At 39.1% G+C, this 22,169-nt stretch overlaps 1 protein-coding gene across 3 annotated transcripts in view; it reads left to right on the plus strand.

Moving 5' to 3' along the window:
* The window catches only part of stxbp6 (syntaxin binding protein 6 (amisyn)), a 68,436-nt gene extending 54,924 nt beyond the window's left edge, over positions 1-13,512 (plus strand). For 2 of the 3 annotated variants that reach the window (XM_056393482.1, XM_056393481.1), the window contains exons 3-6: positions 909-1,039; positions 1,215-1,380; positions 10,088-10,245; positions 12,046-13,512. In XM_056393482.1, coding sequence (XP_056249457.1) covers positions 909-1,039; positions 1,215-1,380; positions 10,088-10,245; positions 12,046-12,069 — 479 coding nt within the window. In that variant the 3' untranslated portion in view covers positions 12,070-13,512. The remainder of the gene's footprint in view (positions 1-908; positions 1,040-1,214; positions 1,381-10,087; positions 10,246-12,045) is intronic. The other variant, XM_056393483.1, reaches the window with a different exon arrangement.
* Positions 13,513-22,169: the final 8,657 nt, after the last annotated feature.

A 22,169-nucleotide genomic window follows, 5' to 3' on the forward strand; every position in this document is an offset into this window, starting at 1 on the left:
GAGCCTCGATGATCTGTAAACATGTGGTTGGTGTTGATCTCTGTATAGGAAGAGTCAAGCATGGATATTCATGGCCTGGGCAAGAGTGGCCAAGTTGAGAACAAGTCATTAGACAAGAGGTGAAATATCAGAGTAAAGGTCTTGGCACCTTAAAACACCTTTTTAGTTATTCAGAAACATTACACTTCATAAGCATGTTGCCAGTCCTGATGAAACAAAACCTTCACAATACCTAATAATTTTAATGGAAACATAATGTACTACCATATGGATGTTATCATTATGTCCATTTTTCTTTGTGACTTATTAAAAAGAAATTCCTCCAACCTTGAATGTAGTGTAATTTGTTACCCTTTTAAATTTAGCCAGCAGTGCAGTGGAAGAAATGCATCACTTTCAAGAAGAGAAATGTGTAGTGTCTAGCACTGTATATTAAAAAAAACACAGGAATTTGCACTTTGACAGGAACAAAATAACCAATTATTTATATTCTTTAGATCAGCTGTGTGAAAAGTTTTGCTTTATGTAGCTGGAACACAACAGAAATCCACCAACAGGATACTGTATATATAAGATTAGGGTTTGTATGTTGATAGTTAGGCTGTGTCTTCTCATAGGAAATTGTATCATGGTCTCTGTTGCTATTGGCTCCAAAAGTTAAAACATCCTTTGTTAATGGTTCCCTTTGTTTCTGCCGCCCACAGAAAGAAGCTTGTGGCTTTTGCTTGACTCAAATATTCCTCATCTCGTGACTTGAACTGTCCATTTATCCTAATCCACACGTTCTCGCTGTATATAAAACATAGGGGAGGTTACATAGAAACCTTATAATCTGGAATTTATATTTTGATGTTTATAATTTCTGCAGCATTCTTATCTGATGTGTTATATTGTTTTTATCTCCACAGTGACAAATAAGAAACCTTCTCACTTATCCATCACTAAGGTGAAGCAGTTTCAAGGATCTTCTGCCTTTGTAAAAAGGTCACAGTGGACAATTGACCAGCTACGGCAGGTCAACGGCATTGACCCCAACAAAGTATGTAATCAGTCTCGGTCTTCAGCCTCTCCTTCAGCCAGTGGTATTTGTTTAGTGAGCTTAGCCTTGGGAATCATCAGGGTTAGCATGTTTACTGATACAAAGTAACTTTCTTTTCCCTTACTACACTCTCACCTCTCGCTCATATCTCCCTCTCACTGTTACTCTCTCCAAGGACTGTCCAGAGTTTGACCTGATGTTTGAAAATGCTTTTGACCAGTGGGTTGCTGGTTCAGCAGGAGAGAAGTGCACCTTTATCCAGATTCTTCACCACACCTGCCAGCGCTACAGCTCAGCACGGAAACCAGAGTTTGTCAACTGTCAGTCCAAACTGCTGGGGGGTAAGACAAAGAAGTTGAAAAAGTTCTCCCAACTGTTCTTGGTTAATATTTGTGTTCAGAACAGAGTGGCTCTGCAATGGTGGACTCACTGCTGTCATACTGTGCTGTAAGCCAGCTTGAATCTGATTATGTATGATGACAACCAGCACCTGGTGTGTATGAAAATGCATGCTTATTCCTGGTACACAGCATCTGTTGAGTGCTCTGCTGAAGTAAGGTCAATGAGGATGTCCAACAAAATGCATCAGCTATGACTCAAAGCATCTGACATGGATCAACTGGTTTTACAGCACATAGAAAAACAACACTTAATAATAATTTTACATAATTAATGTGGTGTTGACACATAACGCTGTGTGCCTGTGTGAGACTCATTGGTTTCCACCCTTCAAAATAACATTAAACATCACAGTAAGAGCTGTAACAGTCCCATAATTATTGTTTGACATTGATATTTAATGTGTGAGACTGTGGAAAAACAGTCAGTTGAAAGCTAACCTCTCCCCCAGAAAATAACATTTATTTAATGCCCAACTAATAAGTGAAGACCACAACCAACTCGAAACACTTTAGACATATAAAATGTCAATGTAAAACTGCATAATTGTTCATTTGCTGGCTGCAAGTGTTTATTACCCAGGAGGTGGAGAATTCTTGTGCAGGTTTTCTACAGTGAAACCCAGTAGTGAATGCAGCATCCTGCGTGGCTTGATCAGATATTGATCTGTTTACCCCCATAGCCTCATCTTTGAGCACCATTCAACCTGTTGTATTATTCATGCAATTATTTATGGAAACTCCTTCACCTCCTGCAGGTTGTCCATATGCTCCACATACAGAAATCAATTACCAGAAATAAAAAAACTAAAACAAAAAAATTGCCAGATTTTAAACCAGATTTTCTCTCTTACTCTATGTGTGTGGGAACCCAGAATCTGCCCATTGAAGATAAAGCTGCTTGTCCTCATCAACACTCTGTTATGTTGCCTTGACCTTTCCTCCTACTCTGAAAAGCAAGTCCATATTTAACTCGCTTAAACTGCCCCTGGTGCGTACTGTAGTCTCAGTATGTGTAGGTGGGAAGGTAGTGGTGTCCCGGAGAGCACTGAACCTGGGGTCTTTAGAGTAGGATGGATTATGGAATGCATATCATGCATATCCACCACACGCCTCCAGTAGATCGGAGGATTACATTTACTGTTACATTTTTTTAAATGCTCAAAATCTAAGAAAATCCATGGTTCATTATTAGACACAATGCACTGCAATTGATATAAATGCTTCTGATATTAATGCATTTACAAAAATTACATTTTTCTATTTAAATTACCCTCCTAAGAGCTCAGCTATTGATCCAGCTATTGACACCATACTGGGAGACCATCTGGGTGATGATTTGCTAATGAACACCTGCCCCCCAGTGTGTGTCGAGGAAGCGGTGTGCGATAGATGAAAAAGTTGACAGTTCACCACGCACTTTGTGACAGTAGGAACAGAGATGGTGCCAGCTTGCTGCCAACTCTGTCCACTCCAGTTTAAGTCTCACACCAGTGCAAAACAAAAATCATGACGCTGCTCAGGTGTGGGACCATAACTGTGGGAGACGCTATCTGCAAAAGTTGGCTGGCATGGCAGTTCCTTAGAAAGATAAAAATAGATAATTAATTCACATAAATGTGGTCATACACAGATAGATGAATCAAGACGTGTAAATATAGTGCAATAAAAACATTTTATTAAGCGCCCCTGTAAGACTATTCAGGGCTATTCAAGACAGCATGCATAGAATTAACGAAGTCGATATTACTGCCAAGTGACAAATCTCTGGGGATGATTGTTGGTTTCACGATGTGTGTACTGGGGATGTTAAAGCTTGTCATGACAATGTCAACAGTGGCCTGTGGATGCCAGCAGCTTTGTTCTTTACTTGAACTTAATCTTGCACTGTTTTCCCAAACTGACGACATGTTACTGCAGGAGGTCCTGTCAGTCGTCTTGAGTTGAAAACGATAATAGGCTGCAAACAGTAGCCATTTGTGAAGTAATATTAACATTGAATCATCAGGTGGCATCACTTGACTCTCAAAATGTTAAAATATATGATAGAGCAGTAAAGACCTTTTAGATTAATTGGAGTTATTTGAGGATTTGATATTGGTATGTAAAACCATTTAAATTAAACTTGTTTTCTTGAAGATTGAAATTAAAATAATGAAGCTAAGTATTAAGCATTAGGCAAACTAATCTCCCTCTAGTTTACACTAAATGCTCAGCACAAATTTTAGGCTTAAGAATCCTCCAGTCAGGTGTAAGAAGCAGCTTGCATAAACATGGGCTTAGTTTAAAGCATTATTCACTAACATGTCATACCTGTTAAAGTTACTTAACATAAAATACCCATTTTATTGTGCCACCTACATTGTACCCAACAGATAAATAATAAAACAGTAACCAGTTTCACAGTTGCATGGCATTTATAAAGAATTAAGCCCTTTAGTGTCTCACTTGTGATTTCATATTCCAAAAATTATAACCCCTGATTGACTAATATTAAAAGTATATCATATTTTAAATATAAAAGCTGACTATGACTTTCAATATTTTCTCATCACAGAAGACCAAGAAGTAGATTCAGTCATTTTCCGTTGCAAGGTCTTTTTCAACAGAATGAGGAAAGAATTTGTTGCCCACCTTGGTCATCTACTAAGACAAGGTAAGCCAATAGTATACGAAACTACTTGGACTAAATTAAAATATTATTATTATATCCCAGACTAAGAAGTACTAAATTCCTCTGTAAGCCAAGGTGGTACACAAAGTTTCTTGGTCTAAGTTGAACAAGTATTCTCCTACTAACCAGTGATTAGATCCAATAGTAGTCAGATCTGATAAGAGATCACATTATCTTTCAGAAATACTTCATTTTAACTTCTGACATTTATGGCAAGGAAACTGAGGATATGGAAAATGTGTCCCTTATACTTGTGGAAATCAGATATTGACTACAGCAAGGTTTCAAGCAATAGCATACAGTAGATACACTTGAAAATCTGACTATAATAAATTAGGTCATTCTGCAAAGTTGGATTTTAAAAAGTTTAAAATGAAGACTGTCCTCTAACTTCTGACCTGAGGTTAAGCTTCTGGCTCAGGGACTTAAATGACCCATGTTGTTATTTTTAAGACTATACAGTAGTAAACATTTACATGCACACATGCACACACATCTTTTTTCCTTTTGCTCCCAGTGAGAACAGGGTCAATATTTCCCTTGTGTGTGTTAGCACTGTGGGGGTTGAGTACATGCTGGAAGGGATTTTAAGTTTACATTAAAAGGTTATCTGAGTTAATTTCACTGTCCTCCTCCCTCAGTGTCACTGTGTGTGCAGTCACTGAATAATACTGTGTAGATCCCATTTTGACGAACAAGAGCTAATGGTTTCCTTAGTATTCTGTACTTCTGTATAGCATTTCACAAAATAACACTTAAGCTTAGTCAAGGTGATGATGATGTTGGAAATTATGGCTGTTTAATGCATTGTGTGATGCTGACATTTATCTGCTGATTAAAGCCGCTAAGACTAGGCTGTTCATGAATACCTAGTAGCTATTTTTCTGTCCGTGTCAGCAAAGTTTTGAGGTACATTTAGGACAGAATGTTCCATGTTCGTCCCCATTAGTGTCCTCAGTGTCTTGCTGAACCTTTTTAACCAGCTTGACAATGACTGAGTTACAGGCCAACTGAGCAAGTAAGGTCAAGTCTTTCATCTCATGAATGTCATGTCAGGGGCAGATTGATCTTCTCTCTGAGAGGTTGACCAAGAGGTTAAAGGAGTCATTCAGTTGCTACACATCCAAAATAAATGTGAGTATCTGTTGGATACATAAATATGTGCCGTTGAATCAAAAGTAGCTCATGCAGGAGGGACCAACAAGGCAATACAGATGAATGGCTTTATTACTATTTGTAATAGGATCATTTGTCGTAAACCTCAGCATGGGATTATACATTTTACATTAGCAACTGAGTGATAGTGCAGTCGAGTTTATGTCTCGGTGAAGATAGCTAGTGACTGCTTTTGCTAATGTTGGTGAGGTTCTGGATGCCGGTGGGGATGGGAAGGAGCAGCATTGTGTTGCCTGAAAGACAATGATATAATGATAGACATATATAGTTGGATGTATATATGCTACATATGTCATTTGAAGGGAGTTGTATCGGAAAAAGAGGGAAATGCACAGATGGCTTAATGATTTGGGAGAAATATAGAGTAGAGAAAGAGAGAACTGCCCTATATAAAAGGCTTTGGAGTGACCATTGAAATAGAGAAGGAACTGTATTGGGAATAACTGCAGGAAGAATGTGAAGAGAAGTGATTGGATAAAAGGCTAAAGTGAAATAATAGGTGTGCATCGGGATTGCCGGGGGGTGGGGGGGGTGCCCTTCCAGGGTGAACTCCCGCTATAGTTTTATTATACTGCTGCGGGTAATGTCAAGATTTGCATTAATTAAACTGCAGCGGGACTTTATCTTACAGCAAGAGCAGCATGAATGTGTCTTTAGGCCCATGTGATTATTACATTAGCTCCTGATTCATTTTTTCTCATTTTATAAACCATTCTATTATATAGAATCCATTTGAAAATGAAATGTGAAGTAGCAGCATTGTTACTTAAAGGATCACTGCTTTATTTATTGTGAATTTGCCTTTCTGGTTTTTAATGAATAGAAGCCCAACCCCAGCAAAATAGCATGTATACCCATAATAAATTTTGCACTGTAATTAAATCAGATCCAGAATACATTAGATTTTCTAAGATTTTGTTCCAGTTCCTCCTTTTTTAATCTTGTTAAATAAGAAAACTTGTCAAAATACGAGACCACAGAAGCATTAAAGGAGCCTTGGATGTTCAACATATGTTCAACATATGTCACCTTTTAACTATATAGCTTTATGCCTCCACCAGTGCTGTTGTCTCACACAGTGAGGAAAAGAAATTTCAATCTGTTGAATTTAAAAATAAATTAAAAGATGTTTTTTTTTTGTTTTTTTTTTGACACAGTCACACCGATGAGATTCTGTCTGTGATTCTTAATGTTTAACACATTAGAACAGGCACAGTTGACATAATTGTGTTTATGAATTTAAAATTAACCATACATTGGTGTAAAATATATTTTTGTAACTACGCATTGACTTTGTGAATAGAACAGAGAGCTTAATAACTTACATTTAGTACATTTAGAGGTTTTCACTGATCTTTATTGTTTGTGATGACATGCTTTTTGTATTTCCACTTAACATTAGGAAAATCTGATCGTGCTGTTTGCCATCTCTATGAACTAAAAGTACATAAATCTACAGTAAAATAGTAATGAATTATTCTCTAACCAATTGTAGCAGAAAGTAGGAAAATGAGGCCCAGGTTGAAAATAACAGCAATTGCAGTGTATTTCATACTCAAGAGACTCTGCATATTTATGAATAGGATTGGGATCACTTACAAAAATCCTTGACAGAATGCTTCGTTTTTCTTTGGGTGAATAACACCAGCCTTAAAGCCCCTCTGGTAATATCTTGGTAATAAGGAGAATTTTTGATGGAACTTGCTAAAGTGCAGATAAGTATGTGCTCGCTAATACTTGTAAGACGCATTCTCTCATCAAACACACAGACATTACACCCCACAGCATTATCTTCGCACAGTGAATTTATGATCATGTAGACTGCCAGAGAGTATTACTGGCATGGATCCTTTGTGTGTAGGTGTGTTTGTTCTTGAAATTAACCATCCAATCTAATCAGACCCATATGAGTGAATGTGACCTGGCTGTCAGCATCACATGAAGTGTGTCTGACATGTTCCTGTTGATATCCATCAGCTTATTTTCTTAGAGCCGTAGCAGTGTAGCCTGTAATCTAATGTTTACAGCAGAACTGGTAAAGGAAGGGTCGTCTTCGAATGATCTTTGCCCTTCCTTGTTATGTTTATCTTTGCTCAGCTCCTATTTTCTGGATTATTTTGTGTCCAGAAAACGACTTGCCTTTTTGTTCATTCCCCATTGTTAAAGAAACCATGGGTTATGATGATATCATGGGCTATAGAAACAACGTTCCTTCTGCATTTTTGAGAGAGGCGTGTCTTGGATGTACTAGGTTCAGCCTCACACTGTAATGCAAGCCATTTACAATCGACAATGTAAGTTGATAAAGTCTTCATAAAAAAACGCTCCTGTTTTAGATTCACCAGTGCAACATCAGTGTTATAACAGCTTCTGACTCATTAAAATGCAGAATGAATGAACCCGCTAAGTAACCTAAGAACTGCCATTATCCGCACTGATAACAGTGATGGCTGATCAGCTCCTACTTTAAGTTAAAAGACACTGAGGCTTAGAGTTTCAGCGATGGCACCATGAAGCATAATCTACTCCTACACATGTTTCATTCAGCTCCCGATGCAGCAGCCCCTTCATAAGCTCTCCAGAATGTCTCCACCCTGCCTTTTCTGTAATTACATTCTCCACCGGGAGAGCCCACGCTGCACCCCGCCACTGATCTCTGACAATGAAGAAAGGCACAAGAGAAAGGAAAAAGGGTGTGCAGACAAATAAAGGAATATGTTCTCCGAGTGCATGGCGTGGAGTGGGCTGTGAGGGTGGGGGGTATATTGAGGATGATGGGAGTATTACTCCCTGGGTTATCCCGCAGGAGGAGAGGATTAAGAGGAATCTGTCTGAAGGTGAAAAGGTCTTATCCTTTCTAGTGAAGACTTAAAGCCACTACGAGAATGTTTTTTTTTTCCCCAGACAGAAGCAGAGCAGGAATGTGTTTAAGCCTACGTAAACTGGAATCCTTCATTCATCGATCATTTGCAATGTATTATAGTTAATAACATTACTTTGCTGATGGCGTCATAGTTCCAAGTTAAGTTAAATTTAAGTTGGAGCTACGTCACAGAGTAAGTCTTGACTATTGCAGCTTACTATGTCGTTTTGATTTAATTTTTTGAGAAAAAGTAATCCCAGAAGGTGAGGCTTATTTCATCATCATTCCAGATGTGTTTGTCATGTGCAATCTGCTCTGCCGCCTGTGGTTCATTTACTGCAATCTTGGGAAAATTGGCTGATGGAAAGCCTTCTATATGTGCATGTGTTTTTTTTTCTCCATTTCCTTTTGTGTGCGTAGGTATGGGTTTGAAGAGTTATATGTACATCTGTGTGTCTGCAGTGTGGGTGTGTATCTCTACATAAATTGCTTTGACTTTATCAAGTTAACTTCTTTTGAAGGAACACCAGCTGGTCTCGCCGTCTGCTTTTGGGGCTCTCATATAAGCCACTGCAGAGGAGCTGTCCCAATTATCTGCCACTCAGGCTACCTGCCTTGATGCCACGGGACATACACTCACTATATTGTAGTTTTCCCGTGGGAAAAGATAGACGCGGGCTTGTCAAGTCTTAATACAGTCAGTACCTTCAATCTCTCCTCTATCTGTTTCTTCTCCTCAAACTCATTTTCTGTATATCAGTGGATATAGAGTTTGGAAAATCAAATCTAACTTATCACTGTGTGTTTGCAGGTTTTTTTTAATTATTATTTTTCCACTTTTTAAGGTTGGGAACAGCGTAAAAGGTGTAGTTATGAATCATTTGGTTTAACAAAATTATGTTTGGCCTTTCTGGAATGGCTGTGGAGTTTATCTCCAAATCCAATGATTCAAATAGCACTATATCTTATATTACAATGGGCAGAATATTGTGCTCCTAGTCATTTTTTATTTTGTCACATTGTCACATTGTGAACCCTATGGTGACACTCTGTTGTAATAATTTGTCAAGACTTTGCTACTACAAACTGAAAGTCCCCTTTCCCTCGTCTAGCAGTTTTAGCAGTTCACATCAGTAGCAAGCAGCAACTTTAAAAACAAATCCGATATTTTCCTAGACTGGCATGCTGCCCTCAGGTATATCTACATAAAATGACAGATTAGACCCCACTGGAACAATGCAACTTTATTGCCAACAAAGAGAAAGCAGCAGAAAGATTGCTGTTCTTGGTCTAGTTGATAGCGTAGTGCATAACAGCAGCACTTTCGACGTGCATTAGATTAATGGCTTGTCAAAAGAAACATCCGCGGGGCTGCCACAGCAATCCGAAGATGTGTTTTCTGTCTTATAGCCACTAATGGGTCTCGAGGGCTCCCCGTGCAACCAAGCACATATCCGCTCTTCATTACTCTATAGTTTCGAAAAGAGGAGACTAATCACAGAGCTGGCATCAAAGTGTTGCTGAATGTCAACAGAAATGACATGTGTTCCTAAAAAGAGACGTTAAATCCAACACTGCATGTGTTGCTGTTGCATACTTTCAACTTTGAAAAGGTTAATTTCACTTGCTCTTTCCTTGAAGTAAATCGGCTTTGAGCAAAACTCATTAGCCACCTTCCTACATTGCACCTGATGGAAAGCCATTTACTTTTTCATGTTTGTGTCCTCCACCATTAACGCTAATGCTCAGGGTCAGGGATTGGACCCCATCTAATGTCACAGGTTCATTTGTTGCAGCTTGTCTAAGACATTCTATTGTTCACCAAAGGAATGACGGTTTCTTTCCCTTTTGTCTCTTCTCTCCTCCTTCGTGTTTCACTTGTCTTCTCTGCCTCTCCCTGCTCTGTCTGGCTTCCTCACTCCCACCCTTATCTGCAGGTAACAGTATACTACACTCAGCTGCAGACAGCGTGACGAGTGCCGTACAGAAGGCCAGCCAGGCACTGAATGAGCGCGGCGAGCGATTAGGTCGCGCTGAGGAGAAGACTGCAGACATGATGAACAGTGCTGAACAGTTTGCTGTGACTGCACACAAGGTGAGGCAAAACACAGGGTGGGTTTAATGTGCGTCTTTTAACACAATCCATTGAAATTCTGACCTCGAGTCCCACCTCGTCTCTTACAGAATATCTAGTTATGATTTTAAAGTCATTAGTAGTTTAGACCAAAAGATCAAACATTTTACTTTAACCCTGAGGATATTTGCAAGAGTTGCCTCATCGTGACTTCAACCTCTTAGCAGTGTTGCCTTCTGCTCTGGGAAGATAATAGTTTCTTCTTCCCTCATTTACTCTTTTGTATTTCTCTTTAAGGTGTTCCCTCATCTTCCTTCTATCCCATATCTCTTGGTTGTCTGTAAAACTAATAGCATGCTGTTTGATGAGGCTGTAATACTTATAGGACAATACTTTACTGCAAAACAAAACAAAAAAATTGCGTTGCTTCACGATCATCATAGCTTTCTTTCTAGTAGCACAAAGCTGTATCACACACCCCTGGGTTTACAGCGTGGCTTCCAGCACTGTTGTGCTGTCAGTGGATAGCCTTCACTCTTAGACATGTGCCAGTAAAAGTCACTGTCTTTGATAGTGAAGCCATCCACTACCCACGGAAATTACTATTTTGAATGGTGCGATGGTGGGATAATTGGAAGACATTTGAAGAGCCTTTCATGGCCCTCTTACTGTTCTCAGATGAGCTTCCCCACCGTGATGAATTACAGAAACTGTGATAAGCAGAGAAAAATGTCTTTGCTGTGGTGGTTTCAGGAGAAAATGACTGTAGAGCCCCCATGAAGAATCACTCATTTTTCAGCATTTCTCATTTCACTGACTGCCATTAGTTTTTATATGATTTTATTTATAACTTGTCATTTGTCCTGGACATCATCATCATAACTCATACTGTTGCATGTCTGAAGCCCACTGTGAAAGGCAGTTGGTAGCAGTACAAATGTATAGTACTGCTAGAATTAACAAAACAATCTGCACATTACCGCTTATATTTCTGTCTGAGAATGACTTTGTGGCTGGCTTGACAGGATGTATTGTGAAGGATTTGACTTTTCCTATTTTCAAGTCACCTGCATGTGTTTTAAGTGGACCTCTGCACACAGTGTAACTTTAAATTATAGCCAAGTGCAGCGCTAAGTGTCTGCTGTGCCGTGAGCGGGTCACCTCGGCTCTTTTTCTCTTGCTTCGCTTCTGTAATTCCATCTCTGCGCCTTGCTGTGTGACAGCAGCTGATTTCGCTGGGCCGCTCGGCTTTAATCAAGACCGCTCATTTCTGCGTGCTGCTCTACTGCCCCCACTTGTTCAGTCTGTAGAACTCCATTCTCCTCATTCTACAGCAACATACCCCATACTATTTATATACCCCATACCATAGTCTGTTGTCTGTGTGTGTGCATGTGTGTGTAAATGTGTGCATCTGCCATCCTCATCATCCTGTGGCTTTGTATAAGATTGGTGGCCCCGGTCATCTTTCCAACCGGCTATTAGAGCCCTTGCAAATGAGATAAATGAAGTTTACTTGTCATTGCTTGATTAAAAAGAACCATGGCTGCCTTCCAGCATCTGTATAAAAAAACCTCTCATAACAGCTTCTTTCTTCCTTCATGAAAAAGTACTAAAATAATCATATCTGTGCCTTAAATTTCCTCATTTTACTAATCACTGTGTTCACTTCCACCTTTTATTGAAGGGACTCTGTTGTATCTACTTGTTTCTAGCTGGAAAGCATTTTGCTGATGGAGCAATTTTAAAAAAATCCACTCGCACCGCCTTGTTGAGTTTCTCATGGTATTATCCTGCTCCCCCACCCCAATCTTTCTACAGCTTGCCATGAAGCACAAGTGTTAGACCACTGCCAAAACCAACTGGGCTGGGAGGGGGGGTCACCAATCGCCAGTCGCTGTACAGAAGAAGGATTCCAGATTTTATTCTTTTTAAAAAATTTTAATATTATTACTATTTGTTAACAATGTTAACATTTTTATGTTTTTGGGTTATTGTATGCTGGTGCATCTTCTGGTGGTGACGCATCAAGCAGAGGGGAGGAAGAGAGGTAAATAATGCTACTTCAGACTTTCAACAGAATGTTTCAAGCTTCTGTTTGCCAAAAAAAAAAATGAAAAAGCCACAGCCATGACTGTATTTGATAACCACGATCGCTTATAACAATTTCCCTTTTCCTGTGCTCAGTCACTAAATGTGAGTGTACACATGCTGACAAGTCATTATCAGCAACCACTCCAAGACACGGAACAGCTTGTGTCGCAGATTATTAATTGTTAAGTTATTTATGAGCACTGCAGTGATTATGCAGTGTAATTAATGAGTGTGACAAACTCTCTCATGGGTATCATTGGTGTTATTTAGGATTGGGTGGCACTATACCACACAAATATATAACATACAACCCTGAAGAAGATACTGTATTTAGGAGAGTGGCTTTCACTTTTTCATTTGACTCCCTAACACTGCACTCTTTTGGTCCATCTTTCTGTCCATGATTTCAAATTGTATCCAAACAGTATTAGTCAAAATGTCGTCCAGATGTTATTTCATAAACTGCAGGTGAGATTGAATAGAGTGGTTTTGGTGACATAATATACAACAACAGTGAAATATTTAGGCCTCTGTTAGACTTGTCTGCCATTCAAAAACAACCAGAACAACATTAAATATAGTTGCCAACAATTTTGGAAGTGTACTTGAAGAACTCGTTTAATAAGCTTTTCCATTACAATCATTTATGTTAAAAGGGGGAATTCAGTAAACCAGCTTCTGCATTGTAAAAAGCGAAACATGTAATTCTTCTAGTACTATTATCTCGATGTCTGTAGAGCTAATATGTCTCATGAAAATGGGATGTTTTGAAATTACTTCTGGCTGTATTTCAACTTAAAACATTCAGTAGTCATCCCTTGTGCTTTTTGTATAATTTAAGTTGTCATAATAATCATAATAATGATGCGTGTACTGATAGATAAAGGCCAAAATGTCTCAAATAGCAGCAGCAGTGTGTGGTAGTTTACTTTTCGTGTCGGTGCTCACACTGCCGTTATCTTTTGCTTCCTCACTCGCAAAATACCACCCTCACAGTTAAGATGTATTTGATTCTTTTTGTATTTTGAATTTTATAATTCATGATGTTAAAATGCACTGACAACCTTATCTTGCAGAGCACTGTTGAGTTCATAATGAAACGTTCCAGTTGCCTAACTCTTAGTGTGCTTTGATTCCTCTCTCTAACACTTTGGATGTTTATTGTTTCAATAAAAAAAATATATAAAAAATGAATATATATTATTCTCAGTGTCCTTTTTATAACCAGCTTTAACAATTCCAGCAAACAATGGAATCAGAAGTTGTACATTTATTTTGTCGGGTATTCTTCATCATTATTGTGTTTGTGTATTTTTACTTACATGGATGTTCCTAACTTGTGAACAATAAGCTGCCAAAAATTCAAGGGTCTCAAGGGTCTCATGTGCTCAGTTTCACTTCATGCTTCAAGAATGCTCTCATCACACTGACCTGGACAGTAGTACTGCAATATGTGAAGTAAAATCCACAATCAAAATAAGATGGTTCTTTATTGGTGCCTTTTGCTGTTAGCATCTCATCTCAGTCTGCAATAATTTATTTACATATATACATAATTTGCATGCATCTTGTTTCACCATGTTTAAATTCAGTTTCAAGTTAAACATTGTGTACGTGTAACATATACATTATTTATTGTTGATAAAGAATATTTTTAGTAGTTACACTGAAGTTTTTATATTTTAGTTCTGTCAACCACAGATGACTCTGTATATCACTAAAAAAGTAATAAACACACTTCATGTTGTGCAACTTGTTTCTCCACTACTCATGATGTTGCAACTGTAAATCAATCACTGGTGATATTTCTTCTGTAAAAAGGTAAATTGTGTGTGTGTGTGTGTGTGTGTGTGTGTGTCCTGGTTGCAGTAGTGTGTGTGTGTGTGTGTCCGTCCATCCATCCTGGTTGCAGTAGTGTGTGTGTGTGTGTGTGTGTGTGTGTGTGTGTGTGTGTGTGTGTGTGTGTGTGTGTGTGTGTGTGTCTCCTGGTTGCAGTAGTGTGTGTGTGTGTGTCCGTCCATCCATCCTGGTCGCAGTAGTTTGTGTGTTTGTCCATCCTGGTTGCAGTAGTTTGTGTGTGTGTGTGTGTGTGTGTGTGTGTATCCATCCATCCTGGTCGCAGTAGTTTGTGTGTGTGTGTCCTGCAGTAAAGACTGCCCTCATGTGGCATAATTTGTGTTCCAAATATAACTTTTCCATGCTTGCAAATAATTGTTAGATATTTTTTGTACATGGAGAAACTTCTAACAATAATTAAATTTATCTCAATAAATGGATTGGATTTCAATTGTGATCAACTAGGAAACAAAACATTTTTTTTTTCTTTTTAATTTCAAAGTCTTAGGGAATGATTGTGGAATTTTAAAGCTTTTCACAAAGATTTATTATTCAAAAAATATGACATACATTATATGAGTGTCCATAACCATGTACAGTCATATCTAGAGTGCTGTCATTGTTCCCTCGCGTACTTCAAGTACATTCCTTTTACTGTCAGTGTCAAAGTTTTCTCTTTCTCTCACCCATCTTTGACTTTAAGTAAAACTGTAGTATTTGTCTGTGAATGACTTAATTGTGTATTCAGTACATTTAATTGTGCTCATAAAGTTGAGGGACTAGCAAGAGTTGCTGGATCCTACAATTCCCATCATACAACTCAGCGCTAGCAGCAGCTCTTCATTAGAGCCTCCATACATGGTAAAGATCCGCATCTTTCAAACTTCCTGCCCCCGCTCTGTGCTGCAGGCTTGCTGTTAAAAATGTATAGTTTTCAACCCCAAGCTATGATAACCCTATTGTCATCTCTCAGGTTTTTCATCTCTCCCACTGCCACAGAAGACGTTATGCAACTGTTTTCACAGACCTTGACTAGTGAACCGACCTTTATGTGCAAAATCTGTTGAGTTTCCCTATAAGGGAAGCTTTATTTGGCGAATATCCGACTAGAAAACATAAGAGCTTTAGCTTTTTGTCAACTTCTGTTTGATATCAGGTTGAGTTTAGGCAAGGCAAGTTTATTTGTATGGCACATTTCAACAACCAAGCAATTCAAAGTGCTTTACATAGAGCATAAAAGGCATCAATACATGATACAAAAGCAGGAGTTTAGATTTGCAACTCAATGAGTGAAGTGCCGTCAGCAGAAATTGGTAGAAAGTCCATAGTCCACTGTTAACATTTTAAGCTCCAAGCCAGTTTGCTTAGATTGAAAAACCTGTCAGTCTTCCCCTTTGTGACGTTCTATTTTTAGACCACTCATATCCAAGATAATCCATCTTTTGGTATACACACATTTTCCTACTGTTGCCAGCATCATAAACAATTAAAAATCACGAACATACAACACAGAGTATTATAGATAAAACCTTTTTGTACAGCTCAGTTGTATCATGTCAGTTGTTATTATATCACTTATATAATTCACTGCGCTGGTGAGGCTGATCGCTGATAAAGACTTACGAAGACTTCAGCAGAGCCAAGTGACCAGAAATGAATCTTATCAAAACATCCATATTATCTTCTCCCTCCTTGCCACTACTTACCAGTGTTTTATTCTTCTAGTTAATGATGCGGACTGATCTGGAAAGCAAAACGTTCGTACATGTAGACGTAGTAGTGCTGATATACATGATATACGGCTTTTAGAGCTGCAGAGGGGGAAGTAAGTACCTCATAAAAGCCTCTGTGCAGGACTGTGCTACCATTACTCACTCTGCCAAGTCCTGTGAATTATACCTCACTCCTTCTTAAAACCTACCTCTAATCACTCGGCTCTCCTCTCTCTTTCCCTCCCTGCTGTAGCAGCACTGAGTTCACAGTGTCTATTCCTGTCCTGTTTCTGCGCACACATCCTGGCTTACGTCTTGAGACCTGAAAGCGATTATTTGTTTGTAAGATTATGACCTGGTTTATGGTGCCGTTTATATTTCACATGTGCACCAAGTAGAGTCAAATTCTTTAGGACACCACTTGAGGGTGCACTAGTCTTGTAGAAAGACCTATCAACTCTGTCAGCTGGCTTTATTGCCCAGCAGTGTATTGATTAGTAGAACTGGTAATAATTATGCAATTTTAGTTTAATGGATACATTGATTGTAGGTTGAAGATGTGAATTAAGGGCTGATTGGAAGCTGTTTAGTACCGGTAGTTGGTACAGTGAATGTCTCGACAGAGACTTGAGTTACGGTGGGACAGAGCAGTTAAGCTATTAAACATCTTACCAACCTACAGACAGAGTGCAAATACTACTACAAGTCTTGAACTAAACATCCTAAACATTGCTAATGTATACATTTTGCAAGAAATAAATCAGGATTAGAACTTTTTTATAGGAAGTGTTATTGAAATTGCATAACTGCCTTCTTTGAAAAAAGTGCATTTTAGTCGGACAACAAAATTAAAAACTAAGAGGATAAGAGATTCTAGCAAAAAACAACATAACAGGAAATTATATGTTAAGGTAAATATAGCATTAACGGTAGAAGCATTCTTTATCTTTTATTCAAAACCTCATTATACAAGTTCCTTCACATGCAATAGTCTCACATCCAAGTAAGTAAAAATACATTGTTGTAACACTTAAGAACTCTAATGATTTTATACATCATATTGATGAATTACTATTGATGCACTAATGTATAAAGATTATTTTAATGTTGGTCAAGTGGAGCTAATTTTGTGTAGTTTATGCTTTTGAGTAGTTTAATTTATAACTGCATATTTTCTTGAATAAAACAGTTTCTTTTGATGAACAATCTTAATCTGCAAAGTAAATGTAGTTTCATAAAAAGTTAAACATTTCCCTCTGAAATCTCCTTAGTAGAAGTCCAAATGAACAAAAATGGAAATACCAAAGTAAAGTAACGTTTAGACTTAACTTAGACTCATCTGATTTAATTTCACATGCAGAAGTGACACTGCTATGGCTGACACAGTAGCCTACTATAGGAACCTTTTTCTTGAGTGATCTCAGCACAATACTGGAACATTTGCCCAGTATGGTGTCACCTTGAGAGGTGGGTTGACATTCTCGTCAGCCAGAGAGTCTGTTTCCTTACAGGAGAGGCTCGGTGGCTGCCTGACTAACTAACTGGCTGGCCAACTAGCCTCAGGGCAGCTCCTTTTTAATCTGCCAGCCTCCCCATAGCTCCATAGGAGTAATTATAAGTTACACCCAGAGGTGAGAAGGCCGAATGAATTGGGACTGCACCTCTATTTCTCATTATCGCATACAGAGCTCTGCAGTGATTCCTTAGTAGTCCTATTAGTCAGGACCGGATTTTACCCCAAAGTCAAAGTTTAATAACTGTAGCAGGATATTGCCATTGTCCCTTAGGGATTCTGTAGAGTGAGATCTGGAGAAATCTGTCTGGACAGGGTTTCTACAAACTGATTAAACTAACAGAAAGGGCTGCAAAACTTTTTCGCATGGTTAAGAACAGCACTACATCAGTGTAGCTGTATGTTCTATGTGGCAAATGAAATCTGTATAGCCATTTCTGAAATGTGAGAGTAGAGTATTGCATTTTTCAAAAGGATGCGTTTAAACTGCAACTTTAGGTTACTTGCTTTGACTTTACATTTCACTTTTGAGTTTTTTGCTTCAATAACATTTGACAGTAAATGTATTTTCGTCAGTGTTTTTCCGAGCTGATTCACTGACAAAAGGAGACTGTTAATAGCCAGCTGTCCCAAGGTGATAGATTAAGCACACAACAACTAGAACTGATGTGTAAGTAATAGTATGTCTGTATAGCTTTATACATAGGAGAGAGAGGCACACGTCTACCCTCGGATCATTTTCCCCCCACTACTGGTTTATGTACTGTACATTTCCACTTGCACTTGTGTATCTCCACGTAATACAGTCAGATGAGCACCATACAGACAATGCAACTTTGGAGATTTGATCAAATGTCAAAAACTAGTTTAAGAATATAGAGTTGGAGCTGAATGTGTTACCTGCCGTAATTAACCAAAGTAATCTGAAGCAAAGCCCGTGAGATAGTCCAGGGGGACGAACTCGAGTTGCCTGCTAAACTCCCGCCTGATCCAATCCAGTGCACCTGCTGTGATAAGGTGGTCTATTTATGCTGTCAGTACCCTGCCCACTCTTTTGCTCAGCTCCAATAAATTGCCAGCTCAGCTGTATTACTGCTTCAAACACCTACTGCTGCTGTTTCATAAGCAAGCTCACCTGCATGACAGTCTGATCATGTTGCAGCTTAAAAACACAGCATCTCACTGCACGTTTTCTTTACAGTACCTAGGTTACTGCGGTTGTTGCGGTTCCTTTTGTACAAACACGCATAGTACGCATCAGTAAGCTGATGTTACGAAGCTTCTACATGACTGGATGGACAGACAAGGGAGTGTCCGCCGGCCATGCAGTCACAGCAAACAAGCGCCCCGATGTCAAGACAACAATTTTTATGATTGATAGTTTAAGTCATTTATTAAGTAAAAACTCTGTTCTCTGTCCTCTCTCCATTTAGTGTCATGTCATTTCAAAGTGAATACCTTTTGGTTTTGTTGATTGATTGTTGATTCAGAACAAACTTTATTAACTCTGACATTTAGTTTATTAAAAGCGAATCAACAAATCAAAATAAATACACAAAATACATATGTACAGATTAATCTTTAATGAAAAGTTATTGCATATTATCATATAGGCTTAAAAGTAAACACTAACATATAAGCAGCAGCAAGGCTAAGTAAGACCACAGCTTGATCTTATGCAATGTAGCATTCACCTACACAGAGCAATGACACTTGTTTACCTTGGCTGAGCTGAGCTATGATCACATGGCACCAGCAAGCAGCCACAGAGTCAGCACATCTGAAGCAGACTCCTGAGCGAACCCAATGAGGAGGGAGGAGTTCGTATCTTTTCAATACTGCGATTCAGACCTGTTCATTAATAGTGTCCCATGTCAATTGTGCAACGACGGTGTATTTGTTATTTATGTATAAAATGAGTATGTCAACGGAGAGAATTAGAATTTTTACGTAAGTAGGAAGCACGGACTGACTGGTGGAGCTTGGGAAGTCACCTCAGCGCGCTGCCCACAGTGACTTGGCAGATGTGTAGTGAGGCGAAGTGCACAACAGCTGCTTGCTCTAAATCGGGCGGCCCATCCTCCCCATTCTCCTCTCTGCCTTTGAGTTCCTGTGGAGCGCAATGTCAGCTGTGCTGGAATCATCATTCATTATCCTGATATGTATCTACCTCACATAGCTTTCTCTCACACTTTATGTTTTTGTTGTGTTTATTAATAAATCCAAAGAGATATATTTGAGCTGAAGGGAAAAGCATAAATCGGCATTTTCTCTGCTTACAGAATATAAATATCACCTTAAGCTTCTGCTGAAAATGAGACTAGTTTTAGAAGACAAATGGGGGTGGAGGAAAGAGATCTGCAGTGACCCACTTCCTTGTGCACCTTTTATGCCTTTTATGTTCACAATACAGTATACACAGGATTATTGTCGTTATACAAGGTACAAAACAGTAGAGATCCTTGCTGTTTCAGTGAAATTGACAGAAAACAACTGCATGGATTGTAAACCCAAGTCTATGACAGAGCCTGCAAGCGCATCTTGATTTCTCTACTACCTTTAATCCTTGAAACATACAGAACAGAAAAAAGGAAATAATTCCCTGTTGTTACTTGTGTCTGTGTGTGTGTGTGTGTGCGCGTGTGTGCGCGTACACATATACAAATCCTTCAAGTCTCATGGTCGGATGTGGCATCATTATTGATCTAGCAGCCCACTCCTCTAGTGTATCCAGCTGTTACAATATTGACTTGACTGAAGAAACAGATTGGCTTCAAACAAACAGTGACATGCAATCTTTCCTTCTTGTGGGAGAACTCAATGCCCCAACTCTGCCATAGGTGGGCTGAGGACATAGTGTATCAAATAAGGTGTTTCTCTGTTTCAGCGGAGATATATACAGCAGCTTTTGGATCGAAGGTGCTGACCGTAGCCAAATTAATGTTTTATACTTTTTTTTTTTTTTCTGAGAGCTTCAGTGAGGGTTTCAGACAGACCTTTTTACTGGAGCTCAGAATAGCAGTACACAGTGACCTGGCACCTCATTCACTGACGTATGACGATGGTATCATGGGTTTTCTAAAACCTTACTTTAAATTAGAAATCATTGTTTTCTCGTGCAAATTTTAGACTCAATATCATTTAATTTTCCATTGGCTCAAAAAGGAACAACTTAACTGACACATCATCAAATGAATTTGGAATAAATAGCATCACCCAGTGTCTTTTAATTTAAAACAGGATGAGATATGTATTGGATATGTGTATGTATTTTAGGACAGGAAGCAAAATGATCTTAAGATGTCTGTCTAAAAACCCCAAAACAATTTAGGCCTTTGGTTTTGAAGTGGAGGAAAGAAACAGTATGTTTTAAGCTACAATGAGGATGAGCAGAGTAATAAGATTCACATGAACACACACATGCACATGAAAATCATGTCACTGGGTTTGACTGATTGCGGGCCATTAATCATCCTTACATATAAGCTCCAGTCCATCTCCGTTTACATTGATCTGTGACCAGAGGAGGATGTTTTAAAGACGTGGCTCCACCAGAATCAGTTCAAATGTGCCCAACCTTGAGTTTTATCCTCGAATGAATCCTAATGCGCCTTTGATAGCTGAATTGATTTTTTTTAAAGCATGTTTATATGCAAAATGTTTTCACAAACTCTTATAGTATCCTCTGTTGTGTGAAGGATAGTCCAGTTAAAATGCTTGGAGGAGCATCTGATCCTCTGAGTCCCTGCTCTCAGTGAGCAGGACATCAGTATGCAGACAACGCCCTACAGTTTTGCAGTGCAGGCTGTGTGAAGCCTCTAAATCACAGTGGAATATGCAGGAAGGAGAATTCATAAAAAAATATGTCGCTTCTTGTTTGTCTATGATACATCACCGCAGTCTTGTTAATATTCTCCAAATTCCACCAGAGGATTGGGGGTGGGAGGTCTGCGAGGCGAGTTATTGTATGTGTGGTGTTTTATTTATTTATTTATTTGCTGTGTCTGGGCTGGAGGTAACTGCAGTGTGAAGCTGCGAAGCAGCAGGAGTTTGTATCTGTCTCTCTATCGACTTGAGAGATTTATCTTCTGGGCAAAGAGGCGGCGCCCAAAAGCGTGTGTATCAGCAAAGTAACGACAACCTCTGCACTGACACCAGGGGGCAGCAATTAACATGAATTAATCACATTGATTTTTAGGATTCATCTCCCCTGGTGCCCCCGGTGAGAGCTCAGTCATTCTCTGCTCCACATTCTCACAGTCGCAGGCACACGTCAAACATGACACTTACTGTGTCCGTGCTAATGGTCTGATCATGATTTTTTATCACGTGTCCTTGAGTAGATGGTGAAGATAGTTTCTTTGTCACAGTGGAGGAGGAAGAAGGTCAACACAGGTCAAATAATGTAGTGAAGGGAATGGCAATTAACTGCCAAAACTTGAAATCATCTTCATTTTAAATCCAAGCATCTGAACCAATAGGTTTTATCTTTACAGAGAGAAATATCACATCATTTCTTTTAGGTTTTGCGTCGAAGCATGATAGGAGTTACGTGTGTGCAGTTGTATAATATTCGCTTGTCCTGTCCGTGCCCTCACCTCTTCCATCTTGACCATATCCTGCTCAGAGGTTCAGTTTACTGTGTGTGCCCGCACTCAACCACTGAGGGGCACTGCAGCTTAAGCAGAGTCCTGTGGAGCGGCAGAACCCGGCTGAACCTTCAGGAGCGAGGACCGGCCGCAACAGTGTCAGCTGCTCACTTTAGTGCCAGCCCCTACAAGTTACCCAGG

This window comes from Seriola aureovittata, chromosome 13 (assembly GCF_021018895.1).
Source record: "Seriola aureovittata isolate HTS-2021-v1 ecotype China chromosome 13, ASM2101889v1, whole genome shotgun sequence".
NCBI classification, from domain to species: Eukaryota; Metazoa; Chordata; class Actinopteri; order Carangiformes; family Carangidae; genus Seriola; species Seriola aureovittata.